The sequence below is a fragment of the Lytechinus pictus genome, chromosome 3 (genome assembly GCF_037042905.1).
Source record: "Lytechinus pictus isolate F3 Inbred chromosome 3, Lp3.0, whole genome shotgun sequence".
NCBI lineage: Eukaryota > Metazoa > Echinodermata > Echinoidea > Temnopleuroida > Toxopneustidae > Lytechinus > Lytechinus pictus.
Genome location: NC_087247.1, coordinates 76,913,501 through 76,936,646, shown reverse-complemented (window position 1 = coordinate 76,936,646; position 23,146 = coordinate 76,913,501). Strand labels below are relative to the sequence as shown.

The window sequence follows — 23,146 nt, the reverse complement described above, 5'->3', positions numbered from 1 at the left end:
TCCCAGAACCACGTTTACGATCGGCGTTCTGAAATGACGTTTGAAAACGCTGATTCTGTCTCCGCAATGGAAGCATAAACACACCCTAAGATACCTTGGATGCAAATGAGATGCCAGTTTGGGGATCATGACTACACTAATGAAGTGTTAAAAATTGCACTGTGTCATTCTATTTTCACAGTCTGTGTTGGTATCATAGTGCCAGTGCTTGATACTTTTTAAGTTCTTTGACCCCTTCCAATTTAGCACCCATGTGGTGCTGAATTATTATATATGTACTTTGAACGTGGGTCATGGAGCTGGGCAATTCCAAGCAAAAGTGGACATTTTCCAAAAATTTGTATTGGCTCTATTTCAAATCTGGATCAAATTTTTCTATTAAAACTCATATGGGATTTCATTTAAGGGAAACATAATTAGCCACAAATTTTTTTTCTTTCGCATCTCATTATAGGAGAATCCAAACCATACAAAAAATTCATTACATGGGACTACATATATTGTCTTTTACTGAATTTCAATTTAACAGAAAACTATCGCTAGTTTTGTAAAATTTTCTTTTGGATAATCTGAACGTCATTTTACATCATATCAAAAAGAAAATTTTAAAATATAAGTTCATTTTACGTTGCCTGTGTGTGAATATTTCAGATGTCACTCTGTAACCGTCACTCCGTAACCGGGTATGGGTTTATGTTTTAAGTTGTAAATAATGAAAAAATACACCAATTTTTTAATGTAATGCAGCATATTAAAGCTAGAACAACATAGAATCCAATCAATAACTCAACATTGTGATAGCCATTTAAAGTTCAGAGTTTGAGCAATATGTTTTCTCCTCAAATATGCATGTCCATTTTACATCACTCCGTAACCATGATTATGAATATTCATATCTCATTAATTCAGTGGATCAAAATAACAAATGTTATTATTTTGAAAAGTGAGTTCTTAGCAACTACTGTCAGGTACCATTTCTTTGCAAATAACTATTTAAATATGGGTGATATCTTTGTTTGAATCAAAGACCTTATAATATACTAGACCGAAAGCTGCGTGTGCGTTCAACACAAAACAAATGAGATTAGGCTCCGCCTACCGTGATCATTTGAAGACAAAAATAAGCCCTCATTGACATTCATGAGCGTGAAGATATTCATAATTCGGCCTTTTCATTGGCTAAGAGCGTCATTGATAAGTGATTTCCCCGATTCTTTGTCATCGATACTAGTGGTATCGTGTTACAGAATTAATTATTCATTTGACCTCATTACGTCGTCTAATTTATTTATTCTGAAACTTTTCTTTCCACACGAAAAATGGACCTACGAACACTCCGGTGAGTACATATAAATTGATATAACCACATGAATTCAGTAGACTATTTACACATTTAACACTGTATTTTGTTATCTTAGGTTATTTCTTTAACTAATTAGAGTTTGCTATCATTCTTCTGTTAAAGAAAAGCAGAATTTGGTCTTTAAAATTGAAGTTAGATTGTCATCGTCGCCCAGTGCAGCCTGTATGTTGCATGCAGTGTTGTGGTTATGTCGCTGTGTTATCCACATGTAATTGTACGGGCTCCTAGCCGGCTGGGCATCGAGAGAAAATCGGGCCGGGAGCCCACAATTGATTAAAACAAGAAGAATGAAGCTTCTTTTTGTACACTGTAACGTTATATCTAGAGGGAGATCTGCATCTATCTTCAGTAGATCGAGACTCAGTCAGGAATAAACGGTGAAGCAGAGTGTGGAAGAAGATACACCTGTCATTGTGTCAATCAATCCTCACTTTCAGTTTCTTTCAGGAAATTCAGATATCAAATTTGTTTTGCATAGACCAGAAAGTAGAATCTAGGCCTAAGCCATAATTTCATAACTTCATCAGACTTCTTCTGCATTTAGCCCCCACTCATTTTAACTCTTAGTCTTATTGTTATTTATAAATATGGTTAGACTCGGTCTTAGAAGTAACAATACATGCTGCTCTGCATGTTTGTCTTATTATCAATAGATCTCGATCTAATTTCTAACTTGGTTAACAGAGGATCTAGTAGTAGTACTGATCATCTAGTCTTGCTTCTTATTTCTTAATCTTACTTTATTATTAGGCCTACTTACTTTACTTTTATCCATCGATGTAGATCTAGGCCTACCTAATTCAAATCTAGTCATCTAACTTATAATTTCCCGGATACGTTCCCCCAGTGCTTAGGATCTAGGTCTATAATTTAGGCCTAGATCTAGGTCTGGGCCTAAACTTCTCCATTTACATTTTACGAGTATGACTGTCAGTGTCAGTGGACCAAGGACAAATCTAGATCTACTCTCGGTCAATAATGGCAATGAAGGTTTAGCCAGGAATAAAAGTCTGACATCAACAATTTCTAAATCAATATAGATCTAGGTTTAGAACCGAAGCTTTACTTTCTAGGTCCAGATAGATCGAGAGTGTATCGTTGTCTAGATCTAGACCTAATTTAGATACATGAATGCAGTCGCACAGCACTGAGTCTGGTTGGACTAGATCTATACTTTCTTACAAATAGATCTAGACCTTGTGCATGAGATTATGTTGTTAAAATCAAATGAAATAAGATTCAGAAATATAAAGATGCAGATTTTTTTTTTTGGGGGGGGGGCAGACATGTGGAAAAATTTAGAGAAACCTGAAATTCAGAAAGCGAGGGCCAGAAGCGACCAATATTACCTAGGTCCGTTTTTTGCATTTTCTAAAGTAAAATTGAAGGATTTCATGCAATTCTTTTTTTTTGATGAAGGTTTTCACATTTCAGCTCCCACCCAAACCCCTCCCCCTACACTGTTAGAAAATTTATCCTTAAAATAAAAGAAGTTCCTGCAGCAGAGTCTCGAGAACACCTGTAATCTTACCAGATTACGTAATCTTACATTATATCATGTAAAATTACAGGAAATTGGTATTTAGTGTATGGAACCTTACAAATTTCCTTAAATAAAACACCATTTTCCCCTTTTTAAACAGATCTGTTCTGTTAAATTGTAGAAAAATTCCTGTTTTATGAATTTACAGAATGATTCTGTTATTGCTTTCTGCAAAATCTTGATTTTTTTCTGTAAAATCAGGTTTTTTTTAACGGTGTACATACGGCCATGAAAAAGATCACTTCTTATTATTGTTCTCTCTTTTCTTTCACAAACAGGTTGAGTTTGAAGAACAAGAAAAACAGTAGAGGTCTACCTATATGGTTAAACATGATGATCATAAGTGCATGCATCATTTTGCAGATTTTCATCCAGGTATATAAGTTAAACTAACCCATACAAAACTACAGTTACATTACATGCATTGAATGTTAACCATGTTTACAGTACATTAAATAAAGATAACCTGAGCCACTAAGAGGTAGGATCTACACTGAATATACACTTATATATATACAGGCTCTCAAGTCTAAAATAGAACTAATGCCAAAAGTTATGTACCATGGGCAAATTTATTAAATAAGGTCATGTCCTTGATGTACTAGTATTTCAATGGCCTTTTTATTTCCTGATTGTTTATAAACAAAGCAATATTTATTTTTAATGTTTTATATTATATTTTATAAAATTCATTTTAATCATTCTTTAGTGTGATATTCATATTTCATATTTGTAGATTTACGTTTTTTTTTAAATCTTTATTATTTTACATTTTGTCCAATAGGATGATGCAGTTTTACAATTTCCATGGAGGTGATTGGTAATGATAAATAATTTGTGAAGTAGGCCTAATAGAACAGTGACTGGACCACAAAGAGAAATACAACCATATGAGTGAGTTAATAAGTGATTATTTTTAATAATGGGGGTTTTTCACAATTTTTTTAGGCAACAAATAGACCTGCCTTTGAAAAACCTATTTCAATTTGTTTTTAGATTATAGTTAGTGTTGTTTTTATTCGCAGATCAAAATATTCTGTGCAACAAAACATATCGGCCCATATTCTGATAGCAGGTTTAACTTAAACCCAGGTTTAAAGTTGTGGTTTAAGTATGGAGAGCCAATTGTTACATAAATCACTAACAGTAGAGATATCATAATTTTAATAGCTCATTTGGCTCTCAAATCATTCATAATTGTCTATAAATAGATGATTGTCTTCACCATTGATGAATCAGGAAAGAGTACAGTAAACATAAGAAACATACCACTTAATAAAAATTTTGATACTTTTGGCTTCCCATACTTAAACCACAACTTTAAACCTGAGTTTAAGTTAAACCTGCTATCAGAATACGGGCCATCAACTTTAAAGGAGAATGAAACTCTTGGAGCAAGTTAGCTTTTGTGAAAGCAGAAAAATCAAAGAATAAGATCAACAAAAGTTTGAGTAAAATAGGAGTAGCAATAGAAGAGTTATGAGCATTTGAATGTCGAGATCGCTAATGCTATGGAGATCCTCCTATTGGCAATGGGACCAAGATCTATGATGTCACAGATGAACAACTCTCCCCTTTTGGACACTGAAAATATACCCCAAAACATCTCTTTTTGCTCATTCTAATCATATGACAAACGATTCATCAATGATAAAATGTTGTGAAACCTCTGTACTTGTCCTCTCTTAAAGAGAACACCTCACCTTGTGATAGACTCTATAAAAGTGAGAATATAAGTGAAATAACTACTAAAGTAATGAGGGAGTTGTACGTGTGTGACATCACAGATCTTGGTCGCATTGCCAATGGGAGGAACTACATGGCATTAGTGATCTTAATATTCAAATGCTCATAACTTTCTTATTATTCATTCAATCTTCCTCAAACTTTCAACAATATGTTTCTTTGATTTTTCTCTTTGATATGGATTCAGCTGGTTTCAAGGGTTTCATTCTCCTTTAATTCTGACTATTATATATAGATGTTACTTTATATATTTATGAGAAATCACTGACATTTTTTTAAATGTAGTTATAATGGAGAGTGGTATGTAAACTGCATAGAACATGTTTAAGTGATATGCTTTATAGAAGTACAAGTTTATAATTAGTAGAAGTAAGATTTCCTATGTTATGTGTTGAACAAATATATATGTGTATAGTCTCACTTAAAACGTTTATGTTTTACAAATCATGACAATTTTGATTTAAATTCATTGATTTTCTTTCTATTTTTTCAATCTGCAGGACTGGTGTAACAGATGTTTTCATTCAAGAAATCCAACAATTCAAAATTGAAGAGTCTGACTTAAGAAGCACTTGATGAAGATGGAAAAGGTTTTTTTTTCAAGTCCATTTTTTTTTTAAAACAAAATTATTATCACAACCCCAAATTCATGACGTATGAAATTTCTTGTTGATTTTCATTAAAACTGGTTGCAAAAGGAGAAGCTATAAACATACAAATAGGAGCGGCGGAGCGAAGTTGAAAGGGGGGCACATGTAAAATGCTGTATTACGTGAAATTTTTACAAAGTTGCGAGCAAGCAAAATTTTGACAGTTTTATAAAGAAAATCAAATTTTGTGATAGATTTCGACAAAATATTCAGAATGATATATTTCACCCTTTTCTCTTTTTTTTATTGGTCGTGATTTTTGTTTGTTTGGGGGGGGCAAGTCCTTCAAGCCCCCCCCCCCCCTCCATCTGTACGAAACTGCTTATCTACCCCCACCCACATGAATTATTAAAGGATTTCCTTCATAAGTATATTATAGAAATGATAATATTGTTTTCTTGTTTCAAAGGGTGCTCGTCATGGTGAACATAAAACGGGCCCTTCTCAGGTGAAAGGGGCACAGAATAAGTTCTTTAGGAGCACTTTTCTTGGGTAAAAAGGGGCAGTGATTCGAGAAAGGGCAATTACAAGAAGGCGAGGGGCATTTTTTAACACATAAAACGGCCCTCATATGAAAGGGCAGAACACATTCGGGGGGGGGGGCATTTTTGGGTAAAAATTTGCATACAAGAAAGAGCACTTGGTAACACCTAAAACAGGTTCTCGTCAGGTGAAAGGCATGGACCTATCCACAGAGGATTAGCTATTCTTACCGGGGGTGCTGTGACAATTCCCTAGGGGGAACTGTGCCCCCCCCCCCCAGGATCGCTGCCCCATCATACAAAAAAAAAAACACTTTCTTTTGGTTCAAAGTATTAACATACGCTTAAGAAAAAGGTAAAGCTTAATCCTCTGATAATGTGATATTTTTTTCTGGCTAATTAATAAAATTCACCACTAACCAGAGAATTCCTTCATGTCTTTCATTTGTGTTAATATAGTATTTGTACAGAGCTAAAATGAAAGGGAGTTGGAATTGGCAAAATTCAAAATGAGATGGAGATCGAGAGAGGGAAGAGTGATGAAAAGTGGGTTGAAAAGAGATGAGAAAGAAATGGAGGGCACATATGAAGAGATAATTTAGAGGGGGGTGGTATAAGAGAGCTAGAATGTGGGATGTAGGAACAAAAGGGGTGGAAGAGAAATAAGACAAGATTTATGGAAACCAGGAGACAGATAACAAGTGGGAAAAGAAGGAAATATATGAAGAGTTTAGTTGCAAAAGGGGTTAGGGCCATTCCGAGAAAAACCATGTTTTCATTCTCACTTATTGCAATATTCTTATGAGAAACTAAATTGTCATGATGTACTACCCTATGTATGTATGTATGTATGTTTTATTTATTTAAATACGGGATAAAAAAACCTGCTATCAGCCGCAAGGCTGTTTTTCAGCAAGTCCGTACATAAAAGTTGAAAAACATAAAACAATAAATTATAAATCATGAACAAAATAATAAATACATGTACAAACATTTGAACAGATATAAGTTACATTGTACATGATAAAAATAAAGATTTGAGATAAGAAAATAAGAACTAAAAAAGCAAAAAAATATATATAAATATATACACATTCAAAACATTAACAAAAGTACAATCAATATATATGATAAAAAAACGAAAACAATACAATGGTCAGAATTTCAGTCAGCAACAATTATGGAAAACTAATAGGAAAAATATTTTGGATGCATTTTTTAAAAGCCGGTAGATTTGTTTGTGTTCTTACAGATTGGGGGAGATTATTGAATAAATGACTGGCAAGATATAAAGAGCTATTTTTCAAATAATTGGTGTGGGGTTTTGGGAGATAAATATACTGTTCGATATTTCTAAGTGAATGGTGCGTGTCCTTAATTGTAAGTTTTGAGTCTAGCACATTTGGAAGCAGATTATTTAATAGTTTGAATAGCAAAGTGACGAGGTCTTTCTTTAACTTTACATTTAAGCAGTCAACAGAAACAGTCTGATAAAGAAGTGTTCTACTGTAGCGACAATCCACCTGTAGAATTATCCTCAATGCTCTGTTTTGGAGGATTTGAAGCCGTTTCAGAGAAGTTGAATCAGGTTTCATCCACACGGTGTTACAATAGTCGAAATGGGGGTGAATCATTGTCTTATACAAAAGAGTAGCAGTGGATATGTCTATATATGGTCGGATTCTCCTCAACATAAAGAAACTTCGTAGGACTTTGGATCGGACACCGTCAATGTATGGTCGCCAAGTTAATTCCTTATCAATAACGATACCCAAACAATTGCAGTTTTCTACTCTTTCCAGAACTTGGTCATTAATCCGTACATTGACATTGGCAAATAAATTGGTCTTACGCTTCGAGCCTATAATGACCAGCTTACACTTTTTAACATTCAACAAAAGCTCATTGTGTATTAACCAATCTTGAATAGAGGCCAGGTCTTCGTTTACCATATCTTGCATTCGAGTAGGATCTCTAGATGATACATACAGACAGGTATTGTCTGCATAAAGTGATATGTTACAATATTTTATTACTTTGGGGAGATCGTTCATGTATAGTATGAAAAACAAAGGCCCAAGAATACTCCCTTGAGCTATTCCACATTGTACAATTTGTTCAGTGGATTCATTTCCATTTATGACGGTTTTCTGGGTTCTAAATTGAAAATAATTTTGAATCCATCGTAAACAATTTTCATCAAATCCATAACATTTTAATTTTTTAAGCAATATCTCGTGGCTAATCATATCAAATGCCTTTTCCAGGTCTAATGCAACAAGGGCAACTGACTCACCTCTATCAAGTGATTTAGTAATATTTTCAGTCAGATTTAATAGAGCAAGGCTTGTTGAAAAGTTTGGACGGAAACCAAATTGGTTTGGAATAAGTATGTCATTTTCATTTAGATATTTATATATTTGTTTAAAGACTATCTTTTCTATGACTTTGGAGAGTACTGGTAATACAGATATTGGTCTGTAATTAAATGGATTTGAAGCATCACCACCCTTAAATAATGGAGTAATTCTTGCCCTTTTCCATTCGAGTGGAACATACCCTTCTTTCAATGAATTAATGATATTTGCCAGTGTGTTAACAATACAGGGAGACGAGTCTTTCAGAATACTTGAAGGAATTGTATCGAGACCGGTCGCTTTGTTACGTGGTATCTCTAAAAGACATTTTCTGATTTGTTCTCCAGTAATCTGAGCAAATGAAAAGAAGGAGTTTACATGAGCCATAAACTGAACCGGATTTCCTCTGGCTCCATGTTGCTGAATTGGTTGCTTCTTATTCATAGCTAAAGAAGAAAAATGGGCATTAAGTACATTTGCAATATCTTTGCTCTTTGCGTATTCTTCATTTTTATAAACAATTTTTCGTATTCCTGTATTCTTATTTCTACCTGGCAATATATCACGTAAAACCTTCCACATCATAGCTGAGTTGCCTACATTCTTTTTTATACTTTCCGTTACGTATTTTCGCTTGGCTGATCTTTGGGCAGATGTTACATTATTACGAATTTTCTTATATTCATTCCAGTCACTTATATTTTTAGATATCTTTGCCCTTTCTTTTGCTTTGTCCCTTTTACGCATTAACTCTAAGATATCACTCGTCATCCAAGGAGACTTTTTGTGTCTTACTCTTTTTCTCTTAATAGGAGCATGTTTATTCAAAATTGATTAAAACATTTTCATCCACATTTCATAAGCCTTTTCCGTGTTATTCTCACAAAGTATATCATTATTTGGCATGTCATTAATTTCATTAACAAAGGTTTCAATATCAATATTTTTTATATTACGAGAGTATACATAACAATGGTCTGAACATATCTGAGGTTTGACCTTTCCCCAAGAAAGCGCGACCATGTAATGATCGCTTAGACTGACAGGTATAACGGTGCATCTCTTTGCATTATCACAGTTTGAAATAAATATATGATCTATCAGTGTTTGTGACGAGTTAGTAACTCGTGTTGGAGAATTTACAAGTTGTGTTAAATTGAAATCTTTCGAGATTTCTAAAAGGCGCTTTGCATTGTTTGAAAGCTTTTTTGGGAGGAGGTCACAATTTAGGTCTCCAACCAGTACAAATTCAAGTCTTCGTACTTCTATATCTTGAAGAACTTTCTCAAAGAGATTAAACACAGTTACACTTGAGTCGGGAGGTCTGTACCATGAAAATGCAATAAATTGTTTCTGTTTAGGTAAATGCACCTCTATACAGATTGATTCTAGACCCTCAACACATAATTCTTGTGGGTAGGTATAATTCAACGATTTGTGAACAAAAGTGATTATTCCACCTCCATTTCTGTTCCTATCTTTCCTCACAGATATATAATTTTCAATGTTTACTTCTTCATCAGGTATGGATTCATCTAATCGAGTTTCTGATAATGTTAAAATATGAATTTTCGTTTCCTTTACAATAGAACGGATTTCTTCGATGTTTTTAAATAAAGAACAAACGTTTAAATGTGCAATAATGATACCAGAAAAAGTTTTGAGCGTATCAAATACATTTTCCTTATTTAAAACAATTGGATTTCTTAAAGGACGATTAACATTTGAAACATTTACATCTATTATATGGTGGAAAGGAAGTTCACTGAATAAGCATATTTCACAAATCCAGTCAGAATTAGATTAAAAAAACGATTTCTCTATTGTAGAACATGACAAGTGAATCCATTTGGTACATTTTACACACATAACAGCATTTTGATTTGATTTTACCGACTTATCACACTTTAAACACGGGAACTTCAGACCCATGGGTTAATAATGAAGCGTGTTAATGTAAACAATTGGTCGATCAAAGTCAAAGTTTATCTAAGTCACTGATTTTCCTTAGTTTTACCTTTCTGTCATCCTTGGTAAGTGCAGTTACACGGCCATCGTTTGTCCAAACTCTCCTTATTCGTTCATGCTTACGGGCTTCGTATACCAATTCACTTCTTATTCTGGTCAGGTCTTCATGGATGTAAACATTTGATCCTTTGAGTTTTGATCTCGCTTTGTACACTGCGTTTCGGGCATTGTATCGTGCAAACTTGACAATGATGGGGTTGATTGGGGTTCCGTCCGCTTCTTCCTGGCTGTCAGCTCCTTGTTGACCACGTCTTTGTGGTCGTTGACGTTGGCCGGCCCTTTGGCTCGAAGCGGTATCCTATGAGAGTGGTCGATATCGGATGGCTGAATGTTGATTTGAAGTTTCTCCCGGACTACTTTGATAACGATGTCATCTGTTACTTCGTTCGCTGATTCGTTGATCCCGTGAAAGCGAAGACAGTTTCGCCTGGAATATTGTTCCTGTTCTTCCATGACATCACGAAAAGATGAGATCTGTGCCTTCACGTTATGCAGTTGATGATCAAGATCTGCGATTTTATTAGTTTTCTCTTGCATATCGAAATCGATTGCTTTGTAGACTTCATTCTTGACGTCCTCCAAAATGGCATCGGAAACCGCCTTCACAATAGATGAAATCACCTCTTTTGATTGAAGGGCATCCTCTATTCTCCGCTGAAGATCATCTCCAAAAAGTCTTTCTTTGTCTTCAGTGGTGTCTTTTCTTTCCGTTGTACATGGCTGAGCACCTGACGAGCGAGACGTATGAGGCAAAGAGTGGGACGACTCTACCCCTTGCTGGTCCCGGTTGGTTTCCTTCGGTGTATCGTTGGTCAGAGTTTGAGCCTTCCCAGTTGCTTTTGCCGAGTTGTTTTTCACTTTATTCCTTGTTTCCATCGTTTCAAATATGTCCTGCTGATTACTGGAGTTCTAATAGTGGTGTATAAACACTATAGCAACTATAAGTAGTATCACGATAGGTCAGAAAGATGAAAATTATGATGAAATTGTGAGGCACAATCGGTTTACGTCGTCGTCGTTCTTGCACAAACGTGAGCAGGTGGCGCTATCATGTGAACAGTGAACATAAAATTGGGTATAAAAGAAATCTACCTGTCTCCAATTTTTTTCTATATACTAAAAAAAAAATATCATTGTGTACCTAACCCCTTTTGCAAGTAAACTGAAGTGAATCCAATCTCTTTTGATTAAATAAGTGATTTTTCTTTCCACTTCCATTCACGTGTTCATTTGAATTTCAAATTTTCTTTGGTATCATCAGAGTGACTAAAAATTTAGAGGTTAAGACACAGAAAACAATAAAATTTATGAAAAATGAACCTAACCCCTTTTGACAAATGAGTTCTTCAGAAGAGTTTAGTTGCAAAAGGGGGTAGGTCCACTCCAAGAAAATCATTTTTTTTTAATTCTCCCATATTGCAATATTCTTATGCGAAACTGAATTTTCATGATACCCTACCATGAGAACATAAAATTGGGTATAAAAGAAATATACCTGTCTTCATATTTTTAAAGATATTATTTCCCAAAAATATTATGTGTGGACCTAACCCCTTTGCAACTAAACTGAAATGGACCTAACCCTTTTTGAAAAAAGTGATTTTTCTTTGCCATTTTTGTTCACTTTTTAATAGGAATTTCAACTTTTCTATGGTATCATCTTATAGAGCTACTAAAAATCTATACATTAAGATATAAAAATCAAATTTGATGAAAAATAGACCTAACCCCTTTTGAAAGTTAGCTCTTCATATGTAGGAGAAAGGCGGCACAAAAGAACTTGAGTGGGAAAATGATTAAATGGAAAAAAACAGAGTAAGAAATGCTGGAGAATAAAGGGGACAGGAAACGTATTAAACATGATAAACTGGGGCCTGTTTCATCATGAGTTACAAGTATGGAAACTACGATGGTATAACCAACCAATCATAATCAAGGTTACCACGGTAATCACAATAATAGGGATGTTTAAATAGCTGTTATTCATTATTAGACCGCGGGCCATACATCAGATATATGCCTCCTTTTTCATTTTCGTGCCTCAACTCTTGTATCTACCTGATTTTTTGTCACATTTTAGATGAAAAATCACTGAACATTGTTTCATAACTCGTCAAGGTCAAAAGTTGCACAGTAATTAATTATTCAAATTTTAAAATCTACAGCGCCCTCTTGTGTTCAAGCAGTTATATCTGTATTGCTTTTACATAGGTTGCTAGTAGTAAAACTTAATTAGACTTGCTCTTATGTATGTTAGTTGTTTTCTACACATTCATCATGAATGACAGGGGCGGTGGGGCAAAGGTGGAAGTGGGGAGGGGGCGGTAGGTAATAAAATGGCATTTTCTTTTGAAAAGGGCGTACACCACTCTAATTAAATGATGACATTTACAATCAGTTTTTTTTTTAATGGCTGTTTTTTCGTGGTCATTTAAATTGGACAAAACTTTTTTTTGACTGAGGAGATTTCTGATTATTAAATATAAAGATTATATGCTTGTGGGTCATATATCAAGCGAGCGAGCATAGCAAGCGAGTGTGCTAGTTGGAAGAGCGGTTAACACAAGCAACTTATAGAGAATGGGCACTTATAAAAAGGCAAAAGGGCACTCATTGACACATGACACACGTCCTTCTATTTCTAAGAAAAAAATGGCACTAAGAACGTCTGTAAGGGGGGGGGGGCATTTTGGAAAAAGGGGCACTTTGTTAGTGCTTCAATAAGTGTGGGGACACTGTCCCTTCCCCCAAGGTAACCACCCCTGATGGGCAGAATGTATAATGTCCTAAAAATTAAAGGGTAAGTTAAAAGAAAAATATGAAAAATTTAAAGGGGAAGTTCACCCTGACAAAAAGTTTATTGTAAAAATAGCAGAAAAAATAATAAAAAATATTGCCGAAGGTTTGAGAAAAATTCATCAAATAATTAAAAAGTTAGAAAGTCAAAAAGGGGGCCTAAGCTTTCGATCCTAGCAGAATCTTCGTCGGAGGCAAAATGACAAACATATAAAGTGGAACAACCATAATATAGACCACAAACAAGCTACAGCAACACTAGAAACAAGGAGACAAAAGGGGCATTAGTGAGTAGAGAAGACCAATCAGGTTAGTGAAGGGGATGAAAGAAAAGGAGTAGGCAGACACAAAGGGAAGTTAGTGTAAGTAAGGCCAGTAAAAGACCTCAAGCCAAGAGGGATTAAAATAATGAGGCAGGCAACATCAAACAGGATCTGGAACAAAACAGTGATAATGGGATGAAAAACAAGAGAATTAGTGAGAGGTGGGTCAAACAGGTTACAAAGAAAGGCTTAATAAACTGGTGCATAAGAGTGGGGGGGAAAAAAAAAGAAAAAGAATGGGGAACAACTGATAATGTGCAAAAGACATATAAGTATATATGAAAAAGCATTAAACAAACTAAGAGAAGAAGGTAATAGTCCGGCAGCCCAGGAGGTTTATTCAACCGAAAGCCGGACAAGCAAATGACCCCATAGCTAGATGGCATGGACCCTGAAGTTTACAAAAATGCATTGCTGCCGGGTTCTATCCGTGGTCTTCCCTCCGAAATGACGTAATATATGACGTCACTACAAAATGGCCCTATTTCACCATCTTTTAGACATTCTACACATAGCATGAAGTCAAGGGGTAATATCTCAGCCAAACCTTGCTTGTTTTGTATGAAACTTTCAAAATATATTGTTCAAATAATGCACAAGAGATATGCAAAATTTCACGAACAGAAACTATTGTTTACATATGCAAATTACGTAATAAAATTTGCATATCATTAGTTTGGGAGATTTCTTGCTTCAAAAATTGTCGAAAATCGATTCAGAAATTTATTTTCTTTTTTAGTGTACTTTATTTGATATATTTCCTCTCAAGCATAATATCATTCTCTTCATCTATATCTCTACTTTTAGAAAATATATGCCAGTAATTGGAAATGACATTATAGACTGTGATTTCAGCCCCCTTTTCAATATGATGCGCACATAGAAATCCTGCGTTTTGGGCCTATTTTCACCATATAGCTGAGGTGTGCGAACGATATGCCTACTTTATTGATGTTTCCTGCATTTTGCATGATATTAAATCTTCCAAACAACATATTTTCATCTCCATTATGTCTCTGCTGATAAATAAATTATTTCAGCAAAGATTGATTGCCCACTGGGCAGTCTATAGGCTTCGTTTTCAGCCTAGTTTTCAACAATGAACCTATACCATGTATGACTGCGTTATGTAGACGAATCGGAAATGGGAGTTCCTTTGCACCATCATAATATATTTTTCACTCAACATTTTTGTATCTGCCTGAAGTTTCTAGTTAATGAATCTTGATGTTCCCTTTGCAAAATCGTGTCCAACGGGGTTCAAAATTGATATCTTTGGCGGCCCTCTTGGATTTGTTTTTAAATGAAAAGTAATTATTTTCATATTTTATTGCACAGAGTGTGACAATGGGACAATCTTAATTGAATGCGAATTTCACTATGATTCGGATAGTAGAAATCGATTTAATTCGTTTACTAGACAGCTAATATATTTTGAAATAAAATTCATCCCGAAATTGCCATGATTTGGGTCAAAAATTTGCATGTGCATTGATATCTATCTGTTCAATCATTAACATCAACAACTATTGCACAATATCAGCATTCGACACGAAAGAATATACCGATAATACTGAAACGCTTCATGACCGTATGTATGTCTTAATTTGCTTAGTTAAAGGGCAAATACCATATATTACTCGATATTTTTGCGATAAAATGACACCAAAAATCAACCTCTGTAACATTATATTTTTCTCTATCTGCTACATATAAAGAAGTGCTGGTACAGCAAAGCCTATATCCCCTCTGGGGACTGTCAAAGTTACACACCCTTTTACGTATTTTACCCATTTATGGGAAAATGTGCTAATTTGGAGCCCCGATTGAGGCAAAAAACGATTCTGATATGAAATAAAGCCACTTTCATTCTTTTGAAACTACATGGAGATAAAAGAGTAGAGTTTCCTCTATCTGCTACATATAAAAAAGTGCTAGCATATTGAAGCATCCCCCCTTAAGGAAGTGTCGAAATCACCAACCCCTTTTACACATTTCACCTATTTGTGGGAAAATGTGCTATTTTCGAGCCCCCATTAAGGCAAAAAGTGTTTCTGCTAAGTAGTAAATCCACTTTTATTGGTTTAAAACTATATGGAGACAAAAGAGTAGAGTTTTCTCTATCTGCTAGATATAAAGAAGTGCTGATACAGCAAAGCCTACCCCCTCTGGGGACTACTGAAGTCACCCGCCCCTTTTACGTATTTTGACCATTAATGGGAAAATGTGCTATTTTCGAGCCCCCATTGAGGCAAAAAGTGTTGCTGCTATGTAGTAAGGTCACCTTTATTGTTTTTAAAGTATATGGAGACGAAAGAGTAGAGTTTTCTCTATCTGCTACATATAAAAAAATGCTGGCATATTGAAGCATACCCCCTTACGGGGGCGTCGAAATAACCCATCCCTTTTTCATGTTTCACCTATTTATGGGAAAGTGTGCTATTTTGGAGCCCCCATTGAGGCAAAAAGTGTTGCTACTATGTAGTAAGGCCACCTTTATTGGTTTAAAACTATATGGAGACGAATGAGTAGAGTTTCCTCTATCTGCTACATATTAAGAAGTGCTGGTACAGCAAAGCCTACCCCCTCTGGGGACTGCCAAATTTACCCGCCCCTTTTACGTATTTTGCAAATTTATGGGAAAATATGCTATTTTTGAGCCCCCATTGAGGCAAAAAGTGTTTCTGCTATGTAGTAAAGCCACTTTTATTGGTTTAAAACTATATGGATACGAAAGAGTAGAGTTTCCTCTATCTGCTACATATAAAAAAATGCTGGCATATTGAAGCATACCCCCTTACGGGGGCGTCGAAATAACCCATCCCTTTTTCATGTTTCACCTATTTATGGGAAAATGTGCTATTTTCGAGCCCCCATTGAGGCAAAAAGTGTTGCTACTATGTAGTAAGGCCACCTTTATTGGTTTAAAACTATATGGAGACGAATGAGTAGAGTTTTCTCTATCTGCTACATATTAAGAAGTGCTGGTACAGCAAAGCCTACCCCCTCTGGGGACTGCCAAATTTACCCGCCCCTTTTACGTATTTTGCAAATTTATGGGAAAATATGCTATTTTTGAGCCCCCATTGAGGCAAAAAGTGTTTCTGCTATGTAGTAAAGCCACTTTTATTGGTTTAAAACTATATGGATACGAAAGAGTAGAGTTTCCTCTATCTGCTACATATAAAAAAATGCTGGCATATTGAAGCATACCCCCTTACGGGGGCGTCGAAATTACCCATCCCTTTTCCATGTTTCACCTATTTATGGGAAAATGTGCTATTTTCGAGCCCCCGTTGAGGCAAAAAGTGTTGCTACTATGTAGTAAGGCCACCTTTATTGGTTTAAAACTATATGGAGACAAAATAGTAGAGTTTCCTCTATCTGCTACATATAAAGAAGTGTTGGCATATTGGAGCATACCCCCCTTAGGGGGTCGCCAAAATCCCCCACCCCTTTTCCATATTTTACCTATTTATGGGAAAATATGCTATTTTCGAGCCCCCATTGAGGCAAATAGTGTTGCTGCTATGTAGTAAAGCCAGTTTTATTCTTTTGAAACTACTATCTGCTGCTAATAAGTGGTGCACAGCAAAGCCTATTCCGTCTGGGGGTTTCCAAAGTCACCCACCCCTTTTCCATATTTTGTTCCAATATATGGGAAAATCTGCCAATCTTGGAGCCTCTGAAGAAGGTAGAAGTCGATATGCCAGCACTCTTTTTACATGTAGCTGATAGAAAAAAGTCTATTCTTTTATTTCCAAGTGGTTTCCAAAATCAAAACTAGCATTACTATATAGCAGAAATGCCCTTTTGCCTGAATGGGGGCTCAAACACTGCAATTTTTTTCAATATAGAGGGAAAATAGACTTAAAAGCTGGAAGAGTTCGGCAGCCCCTGAAGGGGGAAGGCTTCAGTGTGCTACCACATCTTTATATGTAACTTATAAAGAAGATCATACTTTGTCATCTTTATGTGCATAAAAAACAAAAACAAGGGCTTTACTGCAAGGCAGAAACACCTTTTGCCTCAATGGTTCTCCAAAATGACGAATTTTCCGAGAAATTGGCAAAATACGAAAAAAGGATTGGCTGACTTTGGTAGACCCCTGAGGGGTAGGCTTTTCTATGCCCTAACTTCTGTATATGTAGATGATAGAGAAAAGCCGAAAAGCCTACTCTTTTGTCTCTAAGTGATTTAAAGGAAAAAAAAACATACCCAAAACAAAATTTGGCCACATTGGGGGCTCCGAAAAGCACGATATCATAATAGTCAAGCTACGGATAAGGGTGTGGTATGTAACCTTCTACTGGCTCTTGTGGGACTATGCTTTAAGGTGCCCGAGAGTAATTGCATGCAAAATGAAAATGCAGAGCAATGCCTCGATCCTCTATCTTTTTCAAGAGATTTCATTATTATAAAAGTTGCTTTGTGTAGAAAACGCCTTTTACCCTATTACACATGATACAAGTAATATATCGATCGCTAAGCACGTTACATGCATTTCTGCATGTTAGGCACATCAACAAAGGCGATGCAAGATAAAACAGATAGATGTCAATGCAAATGATTAATTTGGTTCAATTTTTTTTGGATAAAATTCTTGTTTTTTTTCTTCAAAATATATTAACCGGACTATTCAGAAAACAATTTCAACCGATTTCTACTATTCAAATCATAGTGAAATGCGTATTCATTTAAGATTGTCCCATCGTCACAATCTGTGCAATAAAATATGAAAATAATTACTTTTCATTAAAAAAGGTCCAAGAAGGCCGCCAAAGATATCAATTTTGAACCCCGTTGGACACGATTTTGCAAAGGGAACATCATGATTCATTAAAGGACAAGTCCACCCCAACAAAAAAATTGGTTTGATTAAAAAGAGAAAAATCCAACAAACATAACACTGAAAGTTTCGTCAAAATCGGATGTAAAATAAGAAAGTTATGACATTTTAAAGTTTCGCTTCATTTCACAAAACAGTTATATGCACATCTCGGTCGGTATGCAAATGAGGGAACTGATGACATCACTCACTCACTATTTCTTTTGTATTTTATTATATGAAATATGAAATATTTTGATTTTCTCATCATTTTCATGTGAAATGAAGTTTCATTCCTCCCTGAACACATGGAATTCCATTATTTTAACATTTTGTGCTTCAGGCAAGGAGGTCTTAATCATCAAATTTGTAAAAATTGAAATATTGTATAATTCAAACAATAAAAAACAAAAGAAATAGTGAGTGAGTGACATCATCGACTCTCTCATTTGGCTGTAACTGGCTCGTTCATATAACTATTTTGTTAAAAATAAGCGAAACTTTGAAATGTCATAACTTTCTTATTTTACATCCGATTTTGATGAAATTTTCAGCATTGTGCTTGTCTGTTTTTTCTCTATTGATTCAAATCAACATTTTTCTGAGGTGGACTTGACCTTTAACTAGACACTTCAGGCAAATACAAAAACGTTGAGTGAAGAATATTTTGATGGTACACAGGAACCCCCTTATCCGACTCTACTACAACGATGCAGTCATACATGGTATAGGTTCGTTGTTGAAATCTAGGCTGAAAACGTAGCCTATAGACTTCCCAGTGGGCAATCAATCTTTGCTGAAATAATTTATTTATCAGCAGAGACATAATGAAGATGAAAATATATTGTTTGGAAGATTTAATATCATGCAAAATGCAGGAAACATCAATACAGTAGGCATATCGTTCGAACACCTCAGCTATATGGTAAAAATAGGCAAAAATTGCACGATTTCTATGTGCGCATCATATTGAAAAGGGGGCTGAAATCACAGTCTATAATGTCATTTCCAATTACTGGCATATATTTTCTAAAAGTAGAGATATAGATGAAGAGAATGATATTATGCTTGAGAGGAAATATATCAAATAAAGTACACTAAAAAGAAAATACATTTCTGAATTGATTTTCGACAATTTTTGAAGCAAGAAATCTCCCAAACTAATGATATGCAAATTTTATTACGAAATTTGCATATGTAAACAATAGTTTCTGTTCGTGAAATTTTGCATATCTCTTGTGCATTATTTGAACAATATATTTTGAAAGTTTCATACAAAACAAGCAAGGTTTGGTTGAGATATTACCCCTTGACTTCATGCTATGTGTAGAATGTCTAAAAAATGATGAAATAGGGCCATTTTGTAGTGACGTCATATATTACGTCATTTCGGAGGGAAGACCACGGATAGAACCCGGCAGCAATGCATTTTTGTAAACTTCAGGGTCCATGCCATCTAGCTATGGGGTCATTTGCTTGTCCGGCTTTCGGTTGAATAAACCTCCTGGGCTGCCGGACTATAAGTGTAAATATGTATCTATAAGTGATATGTATATAAATATATCCAAAAAGAAATGTATATGAAAAAATATATAAATACACATATGGTGTAACTGATATTGTAATCCGCTAGGTGTGACGGGAAAAAAACATAAGACTATATAGTAGGGGGGAAAAAAAAGAAAAAAAAAGAAAAAAAAAAAAAAATTGCCTAAAAAGGTAAAAGCAAATATAGAAGAGAGGGGGTGTATTATGAAGAAACCATAGTATACATGTAAATAAGCAAATGTGGTAAATCTAAAAGAGGTGAGTGGAGAAAAAACAAATATATATATATATATAATAATAATTATTATATCGCCTGAATAAGGAAGGAAAAATTGGAGCTGAGCTTGTATGAGATATGGGAGGAAAGTAGAGTAAGAAACTATAATGTAACTATTCAAAAGAGCTGAGGGGAAAAATTATATGTATATATAAATTGAAAGTGGATAGGAAAGAAAAATCAGTCGTTCCCCTCTTGGATGTTCAGGCCATGAGGTTGGGTGGTGCGAAGTCGTCTCATCCAGAGCTTCTCCCTGCTAGTACGGACTGAGTCAGGACGGGTACCTAAAGATTCGATGCCCTGTAGCATCATGTCAGTGATGGAGTGGTTGGGGAGGTTAAAATGGCGGCCGACTGGAGTGTCCAGCTTTGCTGTGTTGACGGTGGATCTGTAATTAAAAAGTTATTAGAATTTCAATTATTTGATTTGTGACGTCATGTGCGAGCAGCATTCCTACATAGCGAATGGTAAAAAATCAATGAAATGTCATTTTCTCAGAAAATTGAAAATGGTTTTCACTGTACCTTTTGTATATCAATAGACAAATCATTTCACACCCGATCATGAATAGAAAAAAAATTAAGTCATCAGGAACCATACAAAATTTGAAATTCATGCATTTTATATTACATAACACATGGGGCAGCTGCTCGTTTATGACGTTACAAATCCAAAACTTTGAACTCTAATAACTTTCTTACTCTTTAACGGATTTTCATCAAACCTTCACCAATATTTTTTACTATTTTTTCTGCTAGTTTTACAACAAAGTTTTCGTCAGGGTGAACTTCCCCTTTAAGTTCTCGAGTTTATATTGTTTTTTTCAATTTCACTCTCCTTCACCACTTTCTTTTTTCTTTCTACATGTACTTCACTCAGTTTTCTCTATACCAGCCCTGCTCTATACATTTATCGGTACTACCCTCTCTCTCACACATATTTCTCCCCCCCCCTCTCTCTCTTCCAGTGCTTATCCCTCTTTTCTTATATAACTTTCAGGTCATGTGATATCTAGTAAGTACACTAAGTTTTGATAGAATACTGTAATTATTTTTTATTTGCTTTGTTATGTTGTAATTCATGAATTTGTACATTGGCCCCTTAATATTTATGTATACACCAATAAAATGAAATTAAAAACAAATTCATCCCCGATTTTGTCTTTTGCTTTCATCTCTCATCTGTGAACGTTTGATGCATTTGTAAGTTAGTTTGTATGCCATTGTGTGTCTTTTTGATTTGATGTGTTATGATTGTGTTAATTTAATTGGCTTGTTCTTGTATGATTGATCAATGAGTGATGGTGAAATGTATCAGCTACAAAGACTTGGTCTATATGGATATACATGTATCAGTACATTTTTACAGTCAGTAGGCAGGTCAGTAGGCAGGTCCCCAAAAAGTGGCTTCTTTCATCCAAATGATATTCATGACTTGAGAAGTTTTGCATATTTAATGAGCTTGATGCGGACCAAAACACCTCTTTTCATTCGGTCATTGCTGCTGTAATTGTGCATTGAATTTCATGATTCTGGTATCATTGTAAAGAAGAATTATTCTTTCAGGTCATGTGTTTGAATTTATTCAAAGATTTTGTAATATAGGTTAAAGTTTTGATCTAAAATATGCTACAAAATAATTATTTTCACCTGACAAAAGCTGCTATTTTCACACTTTATTTTTGTTTGAGCCCAAATGATTTTTAAATCATGATAAAGTTGAATATGTATGCTTTAAAATGGTATAGGTTTCAAAAGAAAAATTGGTTTAATCGGGTCAAGATCACACTTTTCATTGTCCAAGTACATAAAGCAGCTTGAAAACAAGAATACTGCACTCTGATTGGTCAAAGGGACCACACACTGGCAAATTCCAACGGTTCCAGTGCCTGGGTTCATGGGAAGGTCACACTTCCCATGTGGTAATCTCCTCAAATTACCAGCGCCTGTTGTTCTGTGAACCTTATCCAGCCAATCAGAACTCTGGATTTCAGTACAAAATTCAGAAATCTTGTCTTGTACCTTGGTGGGAAGTGTGATCTTGACCCAATTAAAAGGTGCCGCATATCAAGAGTGGCATTGTGAGAAAGTACAGAAGTTCAGCTTTATGGTGCTTTATATATCATTGAGGCTCAAAATAAAAAGTTTTGCACAATTTGCAAAAGAAAACAGAGGAAGAAAATTCAGTTTTGAGGCACATTTTCAGGCCAAAAATTTACTTAATAGTTATTCATCAAAATATTGTATACAAAATAAATGACCAGTATGAAAGAATAACATTTACTCTATCTGATGGTGCAATGATATTTCATTTAAATAGAGGTTAAAACAGGTAAATTCTTAGAGAATGAAAATCTCACGAATCACGAGATTTTGCAAGGAGGATTCAGCCACGAGATGATTTGGATGAATCTGACCTTTTTGCTCATTAGCATAGGGACCTGCGGTCTGACTGTTTATGAATGACACTACACATGAATTAAAGACCCACACTGCACTCTTACTGCCACATACATGCAATATAACACTCACAATCAGGAATGAATCACAGTTGTGCTAAGAAGTTAGAAAACCCCACCAGACAATGAATATATTTCAAGTGTTCAAGTCTGCCATGTTTTGATATTTTATCCTGAAGTCAGGTAATACAATATTACATTCAATAAAGTTTGTTTGTCTGGGCTCACCAAACACTGTAGTGTTGTTGTCTCCACTCAACACTCCGCATGCAGGAGTGCTTTTTCTGGTTGAGTTCACTAACTTTTTAGAATCACCGTACATGTATACAGTGTATTAATAAATTACAAAAAATAAAATTCATCAAGACAATGCATTTAATTCTCACACCACAGTGATTGATATTTTTCAAACCGGTTGTCAAAAGACAGGAACATTATTTCACATTAAATCAATAGTTATTGTCTTTTATAAGTCAGATACACTGCACTGAAACTTTTGGTAAATGGGAATACAAAATAGCTGAAGGTTTGCAATAAGCCTATGCAATTTATGAGAAGAAAAAAACTCATTATTAGAAAGGAATAATAAAAAAACATAGTAATCAATATTGCAATAAACAACACGTAATGTGGAAAAACACCAGTGCATTACACAAATCTTTTTAATTTCCCCATTATGATTCTGTATTAGTGATTTCAGTCTCCTTTGTAGAGGTAGAATCTCTGTAGTTACTAACATAAAACAAT

The 23,146-nt window shown here is 35.0% G+C and overlaps 1 protein-coding gene and 1 long non-coding RNA gene across 2 annotated transcripts; one reads left to right on the top strand and one right to left on the bottom strand.

Annotated features, from left to right (window-relative positions):
* Window positions 1-2,869: 2,869 nt before the first annotated feature.
* Window positions 2,870-6,828, top strand: LOC135153783 (uncharacterized). The gene is made up of 3 exons (XR_010293290.1): window positions 2,870-3,281; window positions 3,691-3,800; window positions 5,153-6,828. It is a non-coding gene; the product is annotated as an uncharacterized LOC135153783 (long non-coding RNA).
* A 475-nt stretch (window positions 6,829-7,303) lies between these two features.
* LOC135153701 (uncharacterized) lies at window positions 7,304-13,033 on the bottom strand. Its single transcript, XM_064097747.1, has 2 exons — window positions 11,716-13,033; window positions 7,304-11,310 (listed from the first exon to the last, which is right to left on the bottom strand). The coding sequence occupies exon 2, from the start codon at window positions 11,043-11,045 to the stop codon at window positions 10,266-10,268; it is 780 nt and encodes a 259-aa protein (XP_063953817.1). The 5' UTR covers window positions 11,046-11,310; window positions 11,716-13,033; the 3' UTR covers window positions 7,304-10,265.
* Window positions 13,034-23,146: the final 10,113 nt, after the last annotated feature.